The sequence below is a fragment of the Budorcas taxicolor genome, chromosome 10 (assembly GCF_023091745.1).
Source record: "Budorcas taxicolor isolate Tak-1 chromosome 10, Takin1.1, whole genome shotgun sequence".
NCBI classification, from domain to species: Eukaryota; Metazoa; Chordata; class Mammalia; order Artiodactyla; family Bovidae; genus Budorcas; species Budorcas taxicolor.
This window is the reverse complement of record NC_068919.1, coordinates 51,428,806-51,450,724: the sequence shown is the minus strand read 5'-3', so window position 1 is coordinate 51,450,724 and position 21,919 is coordinate 51,428,806. Positions and strand designations below refer to the sequence as shown.

General features: G+C 36.0%; 1 protein-coding gene across 1 annotated transcript in view; it reads left to right on the top strand.

Moving 5' to 3' along the window:
* Nucleotides 1–21,919, top strand: part of TCF12 (transcription factor 12) — a 402,539-nt gene that overhangs the window by 258,755 nt on the left and 121,865 nt on the right. Inside the window, exon 6 of the mRNA XM_052646128.1 lies at nucleotides 14,318–14,382. Coding sequence (XP_052502088.1) covers nucleotides 14,318–14,382 — 65 coding nt within the window. The remainder of the gene's footprint in view (nucleotides 1–14,317; nucleotides 14,383–21,919) is intronic.

The following is a 21,919-nucleotide window of genomic DNA, read 5'->3' as shown; positions in this document are numbered from 1 at the left end:
AACCATTTTTCCCAGCTCCTGAGAAAAAAGGAATAAGCAGGTAAAGGACTACATCTACCACGTATCCTCTACGTTGCAGAATCTACCACTCTGTTAAAATCCACTGTAGTATGTCCTTTTATGCTTTCATATCTCTTCAAACTCTTTATCACCTTTTTCATGCGTTGCATGCTTTTTTTGCTACATCGTTCTCTTTATTCAGTTGTTGAACAGAAACTTTATTGTTTGTGACCCAGTGTGCAAATTGTGCTAGAGAATTTCCCATTCATTAATACTAAGGAAAGAGTGAAGCCATTAGCTTTTAATGACTGAATGAAATGAAAGGCATAAGAATTTTGAAAACCTTTGAAAGTTTCTACTAGTTCCATTTAAATTATTTCCCAGGAATCTACCTTCTTTTTCTCCTCTATTTAAGACTTTTTCCTCAAGCACTGATATTTAAGATAGGATATTAGGATGTAAATATCCTAAATATTATGGGTCTTTTAGTCAATATATTTTTCTTTAAAATAGTAGCTCATACTTAATTAGCACTTGTGTTTTTCCCTATTCTAAGCACGTTTTGTGTTAATACATTTTATCCTCAAAAAACTCAGTGAAGTAAAATTTTATTATACCATTACAGCATTGAGGCAACTAAGGGATAGAGAAGTTAGGTAACAGTGTTAGTAAGAAGTGGAGTGACCTAATTACCCTGCATCCAGAGTCTCTGTTCTTCACCACTTCCCCATACCTGCTCTTCTTCATTATTACGTTTTTTCCTTTTGGTGGTTTAGTTGTTAAGTCATGTTCAACTCTTTGCAGCCCTATGGGCTGTAGCTCGTTAGGCTCCTCCGTCCATGAGATTTCCCAGGCAAGAATACTGGAGTGGGTTCCTATTTCTTTCTTTAGGGGATCTTTCTGACACAGGGATCGAACCCAGTTCTCCTACATTGCAGTGAGTCTCCTGCATTGCAGGCATATTCTTTACCAACTGAGCTACCAGGAAGCCCCACTTATTTTCCTTACTTCATTTATTCTTTAATTTCTTTGTTCTCCCTTCAACAAATGTTTTACATACTGTGAGTAATTTAAATTGATTTGTATAGCCATTTATGAGTCGGAGTGTTTGAAAGAAACTTATTTTGAGTTGTTTGACTCACAAATGAACTCTGGATTATATCCTATTGAGAGTATTAGGCAAACCTTTACCTGTTTTCAGACTTTTGACAAAGGTAGGATGGCCATAAATTACAGTACTGGAGGCCACTCTGAAAACTGAAATGTCTCATACTCTGCCCTCATAGTTACCCAAATGTAGCAAGAACCTTATTTAAATCTTAGTAGACCATAAAAGGGATTTAAGGCTTTATCTGAGGCTTTCTCTGTTTCAAGAAAATAGTCTCCTTTCGGTTGCTCCATATCTGTACATTTTCTGTGGTGTACAAAATGTGTTTACCTTCCTACAGTGTATAGGTGGAGAATGTTCAGCCCTAATGAGAAGTTATATTACCATTTAGTTTTTATTAATCTGAGTAGGATGAAGTCTTAATAATCCTGAGTATAGTAACTTCAGTTTCCTACAGTCAAATACCAACTTTTCACAATCTAAATACATCAAAGTATACTAAACAGAGGTATGATGAACTGCCTATATAATTCATTTTTATAACTGCACGTCATCATTATTACATAAGTCCCTAAATTTTTTTAGCAGCTTGTCTTCCTTTTAGTGCCAACAGTACCCAAATTTACATTCTGTCACAAGAGAGTGCCTGATTGATAGCAAAGTAGATGAGGATGTCAGTTTCATAGGCTATTGAACTAGAGATCATCCAGTCCAAACTTGTCCCACCTCCACTCCTTTATTTAGGTAAAGAAACTGATTCCTGGGGAGGTTTAATGACATATGCGTGTCACACTGCTAGTTCACACAAAGACAGGACCCTCCTGGCTCTCACTTCCGTGCTCGTTTCTTTTCACTGCCCTGTTTCTGACTAGATAGTTGGTACATGGTAGCAGTTCCATTGACTAGTTCCTTTTTTTAAATTCCATTTCTTGCTGTCAAGGGAAACTAGCTAATTAACAGTCATTCATTATCTGCTATTTTAGAGCATGGTTCTCTTAAACTGTCTCTCTGCCTCCACGTGGCTGTATGCCATAGATAGAGCCTTGGAGTAGAATCTGTTCCTGGCATGCAAACAAAACAATTCTTGAATTCCAGACCAGTGTTCCCTGAACAAGTGGCATCTGCCTTCTGGTCCCTGGGTGCCATAAAAAATAGACTCAGACACTGACCTTGCCTGGTTAAGGTCATGGTTTAAATTAAACAGCCAGAATACAGAAACGTGTGAGAAAATCACAGGAATTAACAATAAGGAGCTTAATGTTTTATCATTCTATATGTAAGAAATTTCCATATGTGATTACCAAGATAATTTGATAACATGCTGTATTCTCTCTTCCCCCAGCCCAGTTTTTTGGTGATGTGATTTTTACCTGATTCTCTTTTTTTCCTTTATTTTTGGAGTAAGAGGAGTAGACAAGATTGAGGTGTGTTGAAGGATTGGCTCAGTAGAATTGGCTGGAAAGTTGTAAAGCATCAATTGAATAATTTTGAATCCTTCTTCATTTAAGAAATGGAATAAACATTAGGATACTATGGTTACTTGATTGTTTTTAGAGAATACATATTTACCATGTTTTCTCCTGAAACGCAGCCAAAGGTGAAGAGAGATAATTCCTGTTTCTATAATTTGTTGGATTATTTAAAAAATGAAGTATCTTTGTATTTAAGTTGTAAACTTCATGAGGTTGGAGAAATGAAGAAACACGTTTAAAATCTGAATCTAAGGAAAAGCAACAGTGTGATATAGATATGAATATATTTTCAGATACAACTTAGATAGGTAATTATTAAGTAACATCTCTGAGAGAAGTGGAGTTTAGATTTTGAGCTACCTGTAGTGAATACCTTGATATGGATTCTGAAATGGACCATGAAATGGTCTAGAAAGTTTTGATAAGGGACTAAAATTAATCAATATGTTTTCTTTTTCTACTGTGTTCATTCAGTCCCAGTTTCTACCCTCTCATATTGAATCCTGCATTTTAATATTCTGTCTTCCAGCTTTCCAGTGACTGAAAAGCAAACTCTCATCCTTGCCTATTTGTTTAATTTGTGAATCTGATTTTAGGAGGAGGGATAGAGAGCATGGGAAGAACAGCTGGACTGGTGAATGTTTGTGTCCCGGACTACTTTCTCTCGGGTTTAGTTGCAAAAAGTCATTTCTGAAGCCTGTTCAAATTGCCCAGGTCTGACAGTGTGTTCTTATCAAGGATAATGAGATCCTTTATTGGTACCATAGCAGTTCTGCAGGATTAATTGGGAAGACACTTATAGTTTGATGCCTGTCACTAGAAGCTGATGCAGAGTTAAGGTGGAATAAAATGATGAGTAAAGACTGGGTTAGAAAAGTGATTACAACTGGGAACTTGCTAATCACTGACCTCTGTAGGGATCTTCTGGTTTATCACTAATCTCACTCACACTTGGCGTTTTCCTATGCTGCTGCCTCATCATTCATTGCTGTGTGAGTAATTTGGCACAGAGTGAACAAGAGGAGGGCATAGAGAGTCCAGCAGCTGTGCTTGTTGGCACTAGATATTTAAATATCTTCAATGTAGTCAGCAGCGTGCTTGGCACAAATGTTAGCCAATAATACTTAAACAAATTGTTGTGAAGAAAATAGGCAAGCATTTATGTTAAAAACCCTCTCTCTCTTTCCTTCCCTTTAAAAAAAATTTGTTAGTCTGAGTTCCTTTTTAGGCTCTTTTTTCTTCCCGTGAGTTTAAAGAGGTTGCTTCCAAAATGAAGGTTGTGATTATAATATTTAGCATTGTGCTAGGTTCTTTCAGATAAGAATTTGCAACTACTTTATAAGCCTTAATTAAATCGTACAGGACTGTGTGAAGTACATGTTACTGAACTAGCTTTACTGAAAGAGTGAGTTGGGGCCATTGATGTTCAGTGACTTGTAACTTGCCCAGTTCACTGAGTGAGAGAGAAACAAGAGCCAAGATATGAATCCAGCAGTCAGAATTCCTAAGTCTCTGCTTAGATATACCCAAAGGCATTACAGATTTTCCCATTCTGTAGGACAGTATTTTGTGTTTCTCCAGGTGGTTAGTATGATTCAAATTGAATGACAGTTTTGGTAGTGTTCTTCCACAAGAAGAGAGGAAAAGTGTCTCTGTATGTAAAAGAGTTAGGTAATTAATGAGTTTTCAAAGATACCCAAGGGGGAGGAAGATATTCTCCTCATAGAATAGTGACCAAATTCAGATTTGTGCCCAGATATTTAGATTTGCCTGTGTAAGGATTTTATATTGTTTCTTTGAAAACTAAATATAGAAAATCTCTCATGATGTATTTATTGAAATATTTTGAAACATAATGTTGATAGTAACAGAAGGTGAAGAACTAAAGAGCCTCTTGATGAGGGTGAAGGAGGAAAGTGAAAGAGTCAGTTAAGACTAAATATTAAAAAAAAAACTAAGATCATAGCATCTGGCCCCATTACTGCATGGTAAATAGAAGGGGGAAAGGTGGAAGTAGTGACAGATTTTCTCTTCTTTTGCTCAAAAATCACTGTGGGAGGTGACTCCAGCCGTGAAATCAGAAGACAATTGCTTCTTGGTGGGAAAGCAATGACAAACCTACACAGTGTGTTGAAAAGCAGAGACATTACTCTGCTGACAGAAAGGTCCGTATAGTCAAACCTATGGTTTTTCCAGTGGTCATATACTGTTGTGAGAGCAGGAATGTAAAGAAAGCAGAATACCGAAGAATTGATGCCTTTGAACTGTGGTGCTGGAGAAGACTCCTGAAAGTTGCTTGGACAGCAGGGAGATCAAACCAGTCAATCTTAAGGGAAATCAACCCTGAATATTCACTGAAAGGACTGGTGCTGAGGCTGAAGCTCTAGTATTTTGCTCATCTGATGTGAATAGACAACTCACTGGAAAAGTCCCTGATGCTGGGAAAGATTGAGGACAGAAGGAGAAGAGGGCGTCAGAGGATGAGATGGCTGGACGGCATCACCAATGCAATGAACATGAACTTGGGCAAATTCCAGGAGATGGTGAGGGACAGGGAGGCCTGGCGTGCTGCAGTCCATGGGGTCACAAAGAGTTGGACACAACTGGGTGACTGAACAACAGTGTTGATCTAGGTAATTTTTGACATATCCAGGAATTCTTTTTCTAGGTTAAGCCTTTATCTTTTAAGAAAAATAGTCTAATGCTGCTCATTGAAACTAGATAGGGATTTCCCTGTTAGTCCGGTGGTTAAGACTCCAAGCTCCCAATGCAGGGCGGTTGGGGCCGATCCCTGGTCAGGGAACTAGATCCCACATACCACAACTAAGATGCAACACAGCCAAATAAATAAAGATTTTTTAAAAAAATAAGATACGGTGATGGAGTTTTTTATTTAATAGATTTTGAATTTGAATGTAAATCGGAGGGCCTGAATGAACTTGAAATAATATTGGCTTTCAGGCAAATAGGGAAACCATTTGTTCTAATTTGTGCTATTACTTGTGAAGTCAACAATTATTTCTTGAGTAGTATTTATTCATTGAAATTACTAAACTTTGTTGGAAATTTTCAAGTACTCACTAAACTGCTGCAGAAGTAAATATTGAGCCAGCTACATCTTCCATAATATCTCTTTTTGTGGTCGTTTGCTCATAAAAATATTATTGGGCTTCCCGTGGCTCAGATGATAAAGAATCTGCCTACATTGCAGGAGACCTGGGTTCGATCCCTGGGTTGGGAAGACCCCTGGAGAGGGAATGGCTATCTACTCCAGTATTCTGGCCTGGAAAATTCCATAGACTGTATAGTCCATGGGGTTGCAAAGAGTCGGACACAACTGAGTGACTTTCACATGGGGCGCTAGTGGTAAAAAACCTGCCTGCCAATGCAAGAGACATAAAGAGGTGTGCGTTCAATTCCTGGGTCAGAAAGATCCCCTGGAGGAAGGCATGACAACCCATTCCAGTATTCTTGCCTGGAGAATTCCATGGACAGAGAAGCCTGACGAGCTACAGTCCATAGGGTCGCAAAGAGTCAAATACACCTAAAGAGACGGCACGCATTGGTAGGAAAAGAGTACATACAACTGGGGCAGGTTTCTAGAAACCTGTAGATTGAGAGATCCTGAAAATTTACTGTCATATCTCACAGCTTCCTTCAGTGATTCCTTGGTATTAACAAGATATCTAGTAAGATGAAAAATAAAACGAGCAGTGTTTCCAGCAGTGTAAGTAAAGCACCTTTCACAGTACTTTGCATGTAATAGCTGGTCAGCAAATTGTGACAGCAACCTCAAGACATTGAGAGTGAAGAAGAGAAAGTGGAAGAGTCCTACACTGCTGCATACTCTATGGAAGGTTCAGCGAAGCAGCGGGAGAGTTCATGAGCCCAAGCTGATCAGCAGTAAAGCCCTGTCTCCCAGGAAGGACTGTGCTTTGCTTTTCGCACCATACTCTGTCACATATTTTGGAGCAAGTGGGCCTCAGTGCAAAAGCAGCCCTGAATTGTAGAGCACAGCAGGTGGAGCAGTTCCCTAAAAGACCTAACTTCAGGGAGTTGGTTACATCCCCCCAAACAGGAGTGTTCCACAAGTTGTATTCTCTTGGCTGGCATAGCAGTTGATTTTTTTTAATTATTTAAAACACACACACACACAAACAAATCCCCTCATTGGCCACACAGAACAATCTTGCAGGATGTTTTCATGCAACCTCTAATATTGTCCAACTTGTTTATTCTTAGAGATATGAAACTGAGGCCCAGAAAGACATGAAAAGAATAAATATTTTTCTAAAAGGCACTTCAAGCAAGAGTAACATCATCATGTACTCTTTGTGAGAACTAAAAGGAATTGAGTGAAACCAGCATAACTGCATTGTTCTCATATCCAGAGCCAACCTTGGGAGTAGTTGGGCTTTGCTGCCAGTCATTTGGGAGATGATTTGTTGTTGGTCCCTCTTTTCATTAGGAATACATTTCACATCCAGTGCTAAATCAGTTGATTGGTAGAAGCTGCTTGGAGGGCTCAAAAGAGAAAAAAAAATCATATATTTGGGATCTGCCAAGTGTCTGCATATATGATCAGAATATAAGAAGTGTGTCCTAAACCTCCACTGGAAAGTAGGGTAGTATAAAAGAATGTTAAGAATTTGGTGTCAAACAACCCTGCATTGTAGATCTTTCAATTCTTTGACTTCGGGCAAATTATTTTTCCTCATTAGTGAAATGGGGATTTAATAGTACCTCCCTCATTGGTCAGAACAATGAAAGCCATCCCTAGCTTTCATCTGGCTTATTCCAGTAGTCTTCTAAGTGGTCTTCCTGTTTCACAGTTGCTCCCTCATAGTGTATTCTCCACACAGCAGCCCCAGTGATGGATGTGGAGGATAATGATGTGGGTCATCTTCAGTAGAGCAGTTCTGAAGTCGATTGGATATCCCAATAGAAAAAAGTTGTTCCTTGGCCTTCTACCAGCATACACAAAAACCAAAGTCTGATTTAAGTGTGTGAAAGATTAAGCTTTTAAAGAAAGCATAGAGAAACAGATTTCTAACCTTGGAATAGCAGAGATTCTTAAATAGCGCACACACCAAAGAATGTTAATCATATAGGGAAAGATGGACAGATTGGACTATGTTAAAATGAAGAATTTCTGTTTGTCAAAAGACACCATTATGAGAGTGAATGGGCAATCTACATAAAATATATAGATACAGTAAAATGTCTTGTATGAAATATGTATATTCCTACAAATCAGCAAGACAATCTAATAGGAAAAAAGTGAGCAAAATTGTGAATGATCGTTTTAGAGTAAAATACCTGAATGTCCAATAAACATGAACTCATTGTGATTCACCAGTAGTAACTTGACTGCTAAAAATGTCTATTTTTAGGTCTTCTGCATTAATAAACGAATTTGCAACAAAAGAGCTAATTGTCCCACACATCTCTTTACAAATAAGAAAAACTGGAATGTTGTATTATTTTCTGCACAGTTTTTATTTCACTGTTGGAAATTCTATTTTCTGAGTGTTATCCCTCAACAGCCCCCACTTTGGCTTTTTAGTGTTATTCTTAAACTGTGAATGATACAAAATAGAAAGCAATCATCATGGACCTTTTTTTCAATGACACTCTTTATGTTCAAAGTAGTACTGCTTTGGGCAGGAGTTGGAGTAGGTAACCTCTGAAGTCTCACTGAAAAATTAATCTCTGATCCTGGGAAAGATCATGTGGTCTTATTTAGTATTCACGATTACTGAGAAATGATGTAGGTGTCCTTTAATTCACCTGCACTTCACGGAGTTTCCAAAATTGGAGTTTACTTTTACCCAGCTGAAAATCTGAACCCTTTTAAACCAGCGTTCCCAAAACTGGGTGTGGCGCATTCCACCAACATAAATGACCTGCCAAGAGGATTCCTGTCATTTCAGCTCTTTCCTCCACTCCTCTGGGAGTGGACATGCCTTCAATTTTTGAAGTGGAGTAAGCGTTAGAAATTTCTGGTCTTGTTCTTCCTACCTCTCTTTTCTGGGGCTTCCAAGTACTTAGCGTAAATTCAGATAGGCTCAGGTAATATGACGAGTCAACGATGAAATTTTAAATACTGTTAAAGGGGAATTCCCTGGCTGCACAGTGGTTAAGACTTTGCTTTCCAACGCACGGGACGCAGGCTCGATCCCTGGTCAGGGAGCTAAGATCCATCCCACATGCCTCTTGGCCAAAAAACCAAAACATAAAACAGAAGCAATACTGTAACAAATTCAATAAAGATTTAAAAAAAAATAAATAAATACTGTTAAAGGAAATGAATCCTGCATTTACATCTAGAAAAATCACTTGTATAAGTACAGAATAGGAAGGCTTGGTTTAACAGTGTTTCAGCTTTCTTTTTTTAAAAGTCTAAGTTGTGCCCAACAAGGTAGTATGACTGTTTAAAAAAGCCAGTGTATTCTGGACTGCAGTTACGGCATAATTAAATTCCAGTAGAGGTGTAGAGGAAGGCACATTTCCTTGTTTCTCTTTTGTTGTGTCTTTTTACCTTTCCTTGTCTCTTTGCCGTTTTGTGTTTTCAGTCTGTACCTTTTTACTCCTTTTTTCCTTTTTCTCTTTTGCTGATTAGGGGGAAACAGCATTTAATTGCTTTTGAAAAAAAAATCAGTGACTGTCTGCAATGAAAGATGGGGTCTTCTGTTTTATATTTGGTTCTCATCACACTAGAAACTCCGAAGATTAGCTAGATTTTCATTCTTCAGCCCTTCAGTAAAGAAAAAGTGTTCAACTCTGCCCTTAGAGTTTACTGAGGTGTTTGATTGACTTATCTCAATCAGTGCATATCGCTTTTATCCTTGAGACTGATTGTTCTCACAGCCTACAGATAGCGTGATCTGGGTCTAAGTGAAAACCAATCTGACAACGCTTAAGCTTTATGTAGGGCAAAATACAGCTTATTTCCCAGACCCCTTTTGTTTGAAAGTCACTTGCCTAAAAGGCTATAATGGGCCACCTGCTCAGAAGACACTTCTTCTGTGCTCAGAAGATCCTTCTGTAAAATGGGTGGGTGGTTTCATCTCTACTTGCTGAATCACTTCAGCTGTGTCCAACTCTTTGTGACCCTATGGGCTGTAGCCCTCCAGGCTCCTCTGTCCATGAGATTTTCCTGGCAAGAATAATAGAGTGGATTGCCATGCCCTCCTCCAGTTAGCTCCCACACTGCAGGCGGATTCTTTACCAGCTGAGCCACAATGGAAGCCCAATACTGGAGTGGGTAGCCTATCCCTTCTCCAGCGGATCTTCCCAACCCAGGAATCGAACCGGGGTCTCCTACGTTGCAGGGGGATTCTTTACCAACTGAGCTATCAGGGAAGCCCTGAGTATTACCAGATGGTGTCTGTTACTTCATTCAGGTTTGAATATGACTCTCCTTCCTTGTTCAGTAGGTCTATGGATTGTGTCAGCCCCAGACAATTCTCTGTCCATTCCTCTAGAACCACCCAGTATGTTTTGGATCTGGATCTCAAGACACCTGACCTTAATTTTGAAACTTGCTTTTCATCCAGTTAGGCTATAAGCTTTTCTGCTTGTTGACACCTATTAAGGGCACAGGCTCTCTCTCAGAATGATTAACCCATAAATGTTTGATGGAATTCATCAAACTCAGATTCTTCTATCTAGTCAACTCCTGCATATTTGTGCTTGGGCTGGGGAGGAATGGAAAGGTAAACTTGCCTGTCAGTTCTCAGCCTCAGCTTGACTGCTGATTATGTCCTGTGCCAAAAGAATGTAGGTGAAACGATCTTGTGAAGAGTTCTTTATAAACTAATATTAACATTAGTTTGTGTTTCTGGAGTTTAGGCAAGCAGTGGAGAGTTTCAGCTCGCTGTTAAAACATGTATGTTATTCCTAGGGAACAAGATGACTTAGAATTTTTTTTTTTTTATCCAAGAAAATTTGTTACAGTAATGATTTCTGTTTCTAATAGCTTATATATCTTTCACAAACACCTGGGTAAAATAATTTCTTGAATCAGTAATTTGCTTTCTCTTGAATAGTAGTTATAAATCCTATCCAAATTATTCAAAATCTTCTGTCATGTCTTGAACATTTCTGTTTGGGGTCAGAAAATACTGAGGCTGATTAATGTATAATATACCGTGCAAGTCTAAATAAAAAGCTTTTGCACACAAAATATTTATGAAATATGTGTTGGGCTCGATATACAAATATATATATAAATGTATATCTTCCAATAATATGTTTTTCTTCCACTAGTGTTGGGGTTCTTAAAGTGAGTCCAGAGACTCTCAAAATGGAAACAAAATCCGTGAACTTGGACAGGAAAAGAATTGTTATTTTCCCAGTCTCCAAGTGAAATTTAGCATTTCCTTAAATGAGGAATGCTAATAAGGAATTTCCTTGAATGAGGGTAGCAAAACAGAGCTGATAGTATTTATGATTTTTGTCACCAAAAGGACAGATATTCTCATAGCATAATATAGTTGTTGCAGATATCTTAAATTATCATTTGTGATTTGAAATTACCATTGTTAATAGGCCTACTTCTAGATCATGTACTTAATGTGTTAATAAGGTATTACTATGCAGCACATTTGTTTAATATTTTAATAACTTATTCGATTACTTTTAATAGTATATATCTTGCTTTGTACTTTTAAAAACATTATTCTGAAGAGTTAGTTCTGGGTTCAAAATGGGGATCACATGTACACCCATGGCTGATTCATGTTAATGTATGGCAAAACCATTACAGTATTGTAAAGTAATTCGCCTCCAATTAAAATAAATAAATTTAAAAAATAATAGACTATGATTAAAAAAAAGTGAGAAGAGTGGCATTATTTTTTAAAAAAATGAAGAATAGTTATGCCAAAGAGGGCCGTGGTTCATACATACCTACACACAAATAAACCCCTCTACTAGAATATCTCAGTAAAATCTTGGTAATATTTTTAATAGGTATTTCAAAGGAAATGAGATATATGTTGTTACTAGTAGTTCTTAAATTGTATTCAGAAGTTTTTGTTCTTTATCAGACATCTAAGATAAAATAAAAAGACAAGATTCATTTTATTCTTGAAGAGTGTTCTTGTGAAAAGTAATTTTGTAAGAATTAAAGATTATTGCCTTTTAAATCTCAGACATGATATGTGTTGTTATATTTCAGGAGTACCCAGATTTCTAAAGTCCCTAAGAATTAAATAGTTTTAACAAGTTAAAGGTGAGCTAAAAAATGTATTTACATTTTGAATCTCATTTGAATAGGATAAGTGTCATTTTAAAAACAAGCTCCCTACTTCCTATTTAGAGGAGACTTTACTTAGAAATGTTATGGGCTAATATTAAATGACTTTCATTCTCTCTGGTTTGAATATCCTCTGTGAAAGAAAGAAGTTTAGAAATTTAAATAGGTACAGGAAGTAAATTTTAAAACTTGACATTATTTTTAAACAGTCTTTATCTAATGGGTAGCTTCCACACAGATATTAAGATTGCATTTGAAATCTGTACTTTATTTTAAAAAAAGACCTAATATCTCTCATCCTGTTTCCTTGTCCACCTCAACAATTTGAAAAAAAAAAAATCCTTACTAGTACAGTTGAGTGAAAGTATAACAGTTGTTGTTTAAAGTCTTTACTGTTTGAAATAATGTATAAGGAAGAATTTGCAAGGTAAAAAGCACTTAGTGAATATTTGAACTAATAATAAGTTGATAGTGTATTGTCATGAATGACAAGTCATTGGAGCAGTCTTTTTTTTTTTTTTTAAACTTTATGGTATTGGTTTAAAATGTTACTGTCTCCCAGTTCTGTCCTGCTAGGTATATGACATCATCTTGGTTGAACAGGGAAGGGTGTGTGTCAGACTTGAAAATATATAATCCTTTAAGAATTTCGTGAAGCAGGTTGCAAGAGCTGAAATGTAGAATCCAAAACTGCAAAATATTATCTTGATTTGTATAAGTAGTCTTACTTGTAAAGGATATATTTAAAGAGTTACAGATGTTTTCATTTTTAATTTCATATATTTTGCCAATTAAAATTCTTTATATAGAGCATATTACTTGGTGGTGAGAATGAGGCAAATAAACCACATTAATTAACCTGTTTTCATAAATCACATAATTTTTATGTGTTGGCCTGTAATAGGTACTTCATCAGTAGTAAACAGTAAGTGCGTCTTAAGACATATTCTAATGGGCGCACAAATTATATCCTTAATTATTAAAGTATTTTCTAGTAACTTGCTTTGTTATTACAAGAATTGTTTTGTGTATCTGAAGGTTCAGTAGATGCCAAGTTCAGAGTTCTAAGATTTCTGTATCAGTTGGCCAGTTGAGTAGGTCAGTAGCATGCATACATCAGTGAAAATGATCAAATATGAATACATACATCTCTTAAGTTTTTAAAAAATTGTGTACCATATCAGTAAACAATTTTGAGCATGTCAACTACGTGCGGAGTTTTTTTTAATTAATAAACTATAGTTTTATATAATCACGAGCCAGTATCTCATTGTGTAGTGTACAGTTATGGTGAAGTTCATATAGCCTCAGTAACTTTAAATATTTTTGGTAACTTGTCAGATTTATTTTTTTTTTTATACTTTGAAACAGAGAAAAAGAATCAGCTCTTCCATTATCATTGTTTATTTGTATTGCCATCTTTGATATTAACATCAAATTGTGATCCTTGCAGAAATCTTTTTAAGCAATGTGTCTATTTGTGAGAGACCGTTTGGTTTAAAACTATACGTTAATTGAAAATTCACTTTACTAAACCTACTAAGCTCCTGTGTATTAAAAAGCAAATTAGCACTGCTGTCAGTTGTCAGCACTTTGGGACATCTGCTCTCCCTCTAGAGCTGGCCTATACCATTCCTGACACTTGGCCATCAGCTTTGGAACTGCAGATATAATCCCAACAGGAATTCTTATTCTTTTCTGGGAAGGGTATACATCTGCATGAAAACTTCAGAGAAGGGTATAATGCATAGTTGAATGTGTTCATCCTTTAATCCAGCAGTTCCACTTCTTTGTGTCTATCCTGAGAAACTCTTCTGTATGTATACAGTATGTACAAGGATATTTATTTAAGCACTCTTCATGATAACAACAGAAAAAGTAGAAACTATTTTTCTGTTTTTCAGTAGGAAAATAGATCAACTGTGCTTTTTATTTGTATATTGGGACATTTTATAGCAGCAAAAATTAATGAACTAGATGTCTTATCTTTAATGTATATCTCAGGTTATGTACCATGTAATCCCATCTGTTTAAATGTATTAAACACAGATAGTAATGTGTATTGTTTGAGTACATAAATATATGCTAATAGATTCAAAATATACATGGGAATCATGTACTAATTTTATGGTAGTGGTTACCTTTGAGGCTGGGGGTAAGATGTGCACTATATCGATAATGTTTTAATTTTGGAGAGAGAGGGGGAAGATGTTGAATCTGAAGCAAGTATGGGAAAACGTTATGCTCACTTGTAGGTATATGGATCATAGTGTTGGCTGTATAGATACCCATTCTTTTGAATTTTTTTTTTCGTTTTGTCACATGACTGAAACGGCAGTAAGCTATTCATATTTTGTTTATTGGGTTTTATATTCTTGTTTATCATTTGTTCTCATAAATGGTCTAGAAGTTGAATTGATTGTGTGTCAGTCATCGAAGATTTTTATATAAAAAGTTTCTTTCTTTGTTTTACAGGAAAAACGTCAGAGAGAGGCTCATTTTCCTTGTACAGCAGAGATACTGGATTACCAGGCTGTCAAGTAAGTTAATAAATACAAAATCAGTGAGATAATTTCTTAACATATAAATAGACATTAACAGAGGAAGTGGAAATTTATCCAGTTTATTTCACTCTTTTTATGCATTTAATCTGTGACTAAATGTAGTGGGGTTTTACTAATTAAACATTTTCTTTCTGCTCCTCTGTTTGAAATGGTTTCCATTCCATGGTTCACCAAACTGTATTTCTCTATCATCAAAAGAATTTCATAACTCACCTCCATTTTAACTGGAGGCAAAGTACCAGTTACCTTCCTACCATCTAACAAAATGCTGATTTCTGAAAATGATGTCTGTTTATTTCCTCATAAAAAGAACAGTGTTGCTGGTAAACTACAAGAAGAACATGAAATTGCTCTGTGAGGCTTGACTATCTTGTGTTAAACTTACTAATGTTAAACTTAACTAATTTTCATCATAATCTGTTACTAAACTCGGGTCCAACTGTTTGCTACTTGAAAATCAATACCTGAGGAGCAGGTGTTGGTAGAAAGGAAAGTTGCTTTTGATCAGAAAGTTGACAGTCTGGGGAGAAGACAGACTTGAATCTCCCTGCCAAAACCAATTCCGAAGATGCTGCTCAACCATGACGGTTTATAAAGGGGGGAGAAGGGGTCGGTTAATTTCAGTTAATCATTGAGATGAGGAATCAGAGTCATTGCCATCCTCCACTGCATGTAGTCTTGTTGACTTCTTGTGATCTTTCTTTAGAGGCAGTCTTTTTTTTTTTTTTTGGTCACAGGACATCATGTGAGATATTAATTCCCTGACCAGGAGTTGAACACCTGCCCCCTGCAATGGGAGCATGGAATCTTAACCACTGTACTCCTAGGGAAGTCCCTTAGATGTTATCCTGTTCACAAGTTTGTTCATAGAGTTTGTCCATGAGATTACTAAAGGGGAAGCTAGGGAGGAGGTCTGATGGTCATCTGTTACTTATTCTTCATTTTGTCATCGCAGGTGAGGCAAGGTATTTTATGATCCAAAGATGTGAAAACTGCTTGGGCCAAAGATAAGCGGAGCATGACAGGTGCCTGGTTTAAGGGTAGTTATAATATAGCTCTGCTAGTTATAACATAGCTTTGCTAAAGTGACAAGACAGAAAGGATTTCCTGCTGAGGACAAATTCTTGGAAAGACCTCCTTGCAAATCTGCAGTGAAACCATTTTTAGAGTTTCCTCCAGTCTCTTTGACTTGAAAATGTTCTTTCAACTCTTCATATTCCTTAACATGTTGCATTTCTACTAATGACCATTTCCTCTGCATTTTTTCCCCACATCTTTACACTGAGAATCCTAAATACACAGTTTGCCTGCAGATTCCCATCAGAATCAAGCCAGAAAGCATACAAAGGAAAGGCAGAATACATTTAAGTGTTTTCTGCTGTCTGCATGCCTTTCATAAGACCCACCTTAACTTTAGACATGGGCACTTAACTGTCACAGTGACAATGAAAAGTAAAGTGAAAGTGTTAAGTCGTTCAGTTTATGTCCAACTATTTGAGACCCATGGTTTGTAGCCCGCCAGGCTCTGTCCATGTAATTCTCCAGGCAAGAATACTGGAGTGGTTTGCCATTCCCTTCTCCAGGAGATCTTCCTGATACTACTTCATTTAGTAACTATCCCATAATTGTGCTATTCAGAATCAGAATACCTAGGTTCAAATCTCATCTCTGAGTTACTGACCTGTGGTTCTAAGACAAGTCATTTAACCTTAAATACAATCTCTGCATTGCCTTCTTCATTTGGAAAACAGAATTAACATTGTTTTCCCTATGTATGTAAGTCTCAGAAGGCTAAACTGCATGCATTTGAAAATGAAAATATTTTGCAAAAGGAATGTACCTTTTATAATGTTTTCAATTCATATAACCCACCAAAAACAGCTATTCTGAGTCCTTAATATTATTTTTAAGAGACCAAGAAGATTGAGAACCATTTGTCTAATGTTAACACTACTTGTAAACTTGAGAATAAAAACTATTGTAAAGTCTTTGAAACTACAACTATTAAATTATTGTTAATGCTTATATTAATGAGTTTTCACTTACTTTTTTTAATACTCCCTTACCAAAGGTATCACTGTTTAGTTAGAATCAATGGTTAGCTCCATTTATGTAATTCTCCAATTTTGCAAAAATGAATCTTAACTTTTTACCAATGATTAATGTGTTATATCAGATTTAATTCTCATATCAAAACAATTATTTAAACCTAGATGCGTAGCATTCTAATAACAATTGTTATCATTTACTGAGCACTAACTGAGCCAGGCATTGAATTACACATTTAATGCCCCTCTGTTTTTTTCTGTAGTTCCCCAACCAGGGATTGAACCCAGGCCAGCTTGGCAGTGAAAGCCTAATCACTAGGCGACCAGAGAACTCCCTTGTTTAATTCTTTTAACAGCATCCATTTTGCAGGTTAGAATTGAGTGCTCTCCATAGGTATTTTGTAATTTCCTCAGAGCCATACATTTAGCAAGTGGTAGGCCTTCTAAACTCATGCTTGATACTGTAGAATTCCTTACTTCCCTCTCATTTTAATTTGTTTGGTGAAGGAGGGGCCTGAGAACTTGTATTTTTAATACATGCATCAGGTGATTTTAATTCCCATGAACTGTGGATTATGCTTTGAGAACCCCAGTTCCTTTGTATACCCCAAATGTAAGCATATATGGAGTATTAAGAAAGGAACTACAAGATCATTGTTTAATAATTATCCTATGTTGGAGAGATCAGGCTGGCCCATGGAAAAGAGAATGAGGTTATGGGAATATATATAATACAAGATAATTACATTGCTGTATCAGGAAGTTTTATAGATATTCAAATCAGGAAAATATTTGCTTTTGAAGAATTCACAGAAGCAATGCCAGAGCCCCAAAAGGAAAGCCCAAAATTGAGCACAGAGTAGAGAAGATAATACTGCAACAAGAGTAAATAATATCAGTGAAGTCTGGAGGTCTCTAAGTAAAAGGTTTCCTTACTGTGAATGGAACAATGGCTTTGCTATTTATTACTGTTACTTAGCTCTGACTATGCTACAGTTGCTGGGAGAAATTACCGTGGATCACACCAGCTGATTTGAGGCCTAAGTAGTAAATTCAGAAAATTCAAGAGTTTAAAAAAGTGTATCACTCCCATTCAAAAAAAAAAAAACCCTGTATTTCAAACAGTACTTACTATAATGGGTCAAAGAAAAAAAATACATGAAAACAATTGGCTGCCATTTTGTGTTACCTGTTCACAAGCAACATAATAATCTTAATCACACAATGATAATAGAGGAAAATATAAATAGTGGCTACAAAATATGACACAAATATATCTTAAACACCACTTTGAAACCATTTTTCCTCAACAAAATCCCCAAGGAACATTAACTTTGCTATTAATGTACATAAAATGCTGCTGACATTCTAAAAAATTCAGGCTAATTTAATAGTGCCTGATGGGCCTTACTTCATGTAAAGATGATGTAATAATATGTTGCTAAATGAGTCTGCTCATATTACCTTCACGGCAATTGCATAACTGATGAGCCATTAAAAGGAAACTGGTGTTGCAGTATTACTGGAAACATTGATAGATCATTCTGCAATTGAATTTTTTTTTTTAATTTAACACAGAGCATAGAAGCCAACATCTTTATTAACAGTAGGTATAGGGGCAACAAATTGGGAGATTGGTATTGAGATATACACACTACTATATATAGATAACTAATAAGGACCTATAGCATAGGGAACTCTACTGAATACTATATAATGACCTATATGGGAAAAGAATATAAAAAAGAGTAGATATATGTTTATGTATAACTGATTCACTTTGCTGTATATCTGAAACTAACCCAAGATTGTAAATCCAACTATATTCCAATAAAAATCAATTATAAAAATTAACTGTCAATTGATATAATATTTTAATAACTGCCACCATGAAATGAAAAATTCCTTTTATGATTATGACTGTTTGTCATTGATTCCTCTTAAACAAGTATTAATTTAAAGTGCTCAGCCTAGAAGAGGCAGTGTCTTGTATTTTTCCCCAAGAGATTTAATTTTCATCAGAGTTATTTACCGTTGAAAAAATAGCAATTAGCTTTCAAATCTCAGTAAACAGTTATTTAGAAATTTACCCATACCGTTTGTTTCTTTACCATTTTCTTTTTTCATTATAGTCAATCTCATTATATACCACATTTGATTATAATAAAATGATAAGAGTCAGTACATAAAGAAATAATGATAAACTGTGTATACATCTAATAACAGAGCTTCAAAATGAAGGAAACAAAAATTGGTATAATTAAAGAGAGAGATTAATTATTATAGTTGAAGATTTTAATACCTCTGTCTCAGAAATTGACAGAATAAGTGACAGAAACTTAGTAAAGACATAGAACTAAATGAACCACTGTCAACTACTTTGACTTAATTGATACTTACAAAATTCTGTTCCCAACAACTGACGAATATAAATTCCTTTTAAGGGTAGATGTTACAGTTGACAGGATTGAACCGTATGCTGATCTTTAAATCAATATCAATAAATTGAAAAAGTTTAAAGTCATACAAAGTATTTTTTCTGACCACAAAAGAATTAAATTAGAAGTCATTAAGATACCTAGAAAAATGCCAAATATTTGGAATGAAACAGGCTGTTTCATTTAGACATGGACATGTCTAAATAACCCATAATTTTGAAAAGAAATCAGAAGGGAATTTAGAAAGTATTCCTAAGTAAATTATAATGAAATAAGATAACAAAATTTGTTAATGCAATTAAAGCACTGCCTTGAAGAAAATGTATAGCTCTGAATATTTGTATTCAAGAAGATTACAGTGCATGACCTGAAGTTCTGCCCTTTGAAGTTAGAAAAAGAAGGGAGAAAGCAGTACAAATAAGAGCAGTAATCAGTGTAATATTACACAAATAATAGAAAAGCTAATGAAGCCAAAATTTAGTTAATTGAAAAGATCCATGAAATGAATAACTCCTAGCTAGACTAATTAAAGGGGGACAGGGAAGTGGGGAAAGAACAGCCAGTTACCAGTATCTGAAGTGGCAGAGAGATTATCACTGTAGGTCTTATATACATTAAGAGAATAATAAGGAAGTGTTGGGAATAAGTTAATGAATTTGAAACCTAGGTGAAATAATTACTTACTGAAAGGGAACAAGATGAAGCAAGAGTTTGAATAGCTCTGCAACAGAGGATGAGATGGCTGTATGGCATTACCGACTCGATGGACATGAGTTTGAATGGACTCCAGGAGTTGGTGATGGACAGGGAGGCCTGGTGTGCTGCAGTTCATGGAGTTGCAAAGAGTCAGACGCAACTGAGCAACTGAAATGAACTGAACTGAACTGAATATCTATTAATGCAAGTGAATTCATCTCAGTTTTTTTACAGAAAAAATTTGAGGGTCATATAGTTTCATTGGTGAATTCTTTCAGATGCTTAGGGGGGGGAATTAATGCCAATCATACACAAACTGTTTTAGAAAATAGATGACAAGGGAACACTTTCCACCTCATTTTATAAGATGAACAGCACCCTGGTACTCAAAATGCACATGGTGTATGTACCAGTGGTGAAAGAGTAGCTTAATTGTGGAAAATCAACATTGAAAATCAGTCATTGTAGTTCAGCACATTAACAGAACTAAGGAGAAAAATATTTTGAAAGATTTAAAAAAAGTATTCAACAAAATCAAATATTCATAATAAAACCTCTCAGGAAACTAAGCACAGATAGGTGCTTCCTCAGTTTGATAAAAAGACTCACAGGGAAGATCTCTAGTTGTTAAGTGTAACAGCATGCTTAAAGGTGAAAGACTAAACATTTTCTGCCTGTTAGGAACAAGGTAAGAATTTATATTCTTACTACCTGGATTGTGTATTCTAGTCAGTGTAATAAGAAAAGGGATAAAAGTTGGAAAGGAATAAATTCAGCTGAATTGGCAGATGATATGTCTGTGTACATAAGAAGTCATAAAGAATCATCAAGAAAACTTCTAGAACTGATATGTACTTTTAGCTAGGTCACAGCTTACATAGCCAATCTAAAAAACGATTAGATTTCTGTATGCTAACAGTGAACAGTTAGAAAATGAAACTGTCAAAGCAGTATTGTTTAAAATGGGACCTAATCAAACTTATAAGCTTTTGTACATCAAAGGAACCTATAAGAAAAAAATGAAAAGACAACCTATGGGATGGGAGAAAAATATTTGCAAATGATCTGACACACAAGGGCTTAAATCTCCAAAATATACAAACAAGTCAATGACAGAAAAACAAACAACCCAACTGAAAAATGAGCAGAAAACCATAATACACATTCCTCCAGGGAAGACTTACAGATGCCCACTAGGCATATGAAAAGATGCTCAACGTCACTAATTATTAGAGGAATGCAAATGAGAGCTTCAGTGAAGTACCACCTCACACTGGTCAGAATGAAAGATACATGCACCTCTGTATTCATCGCAGCAGGTGCCTCCTATTTATGGAATACTACTTAACTGTAAAAAAGACTGAAATAATGCCATTTGCAGCAACATGGATGCACCTAAAGATTATCATACTAAGTGAAGTAAGTCAGAAAGAGAAAGACAAATACCATATGATATCACTTATATGGAGAATCTAAAATATGACACAAGTGCACCTATCTATGAAACAGGAAAAGACTCACCAGAGAATAGTGTGATTGCCAGGGGGAGGAGAGGGGGAGAAAGATGGACTGGAAATTTAGGGTTGGTAGATGCAAACTGTTACATTTAGAATAGATAAACAGCAGGGTCCTAATATATAGCTCAGGGAACTATATCCAATATCCTGTGATAAGCTATAAAGGAAAAGAATATTTAAAAAAGAATGTATATGTGTGTAACTGAGTCACTGTGTTACACAGCAGAGATTGGCATTACACTGTAAATCAAGTATACTTCAGTTTAAAAAACAGTATTTAGTTATATCAAAAAGTATAAAATACTGAGGGATAAATTTAACAGATTATAAGGCTTCAGCAATAAAAACTATAAAATATTGCTGATAGAAATCAAAGAAGATCTAAATAAGTATACCATGTTTATGAATTAGAAATATCATTTAGATTTTAGTTCCAGTGGGCTATAGATTTAATGCAATCCCAGTCAGACTCCCAGTAGGCTCTTTATAAATATTGACAAGATTATTTAAAAGTTGGTTCGAAAAAGTATAGGATTAAGAAGAGCCAGAATAGTCTTTGAAAAGAAGAAAAGAGGAAGGACTTTACCTGGCTTTAAGACTTCCTGTGAAGTGAAAGTCACTCCATCGTGCCCGACTCTTTGCGACCCCATGGACTATATAGTCCATGGAATTCTCCAGGCCAGAATACTGGAGTGGGTAGCCTATCCCTTCTCCAGGGGATCTTCCCGACCCAGGGATCGAACCCCGGTCTCCCACATTGCAGGCGGATTCTTTACCAGCTGAGCCGCAAGGGAGCCCAAGACTTCCTGTAAAG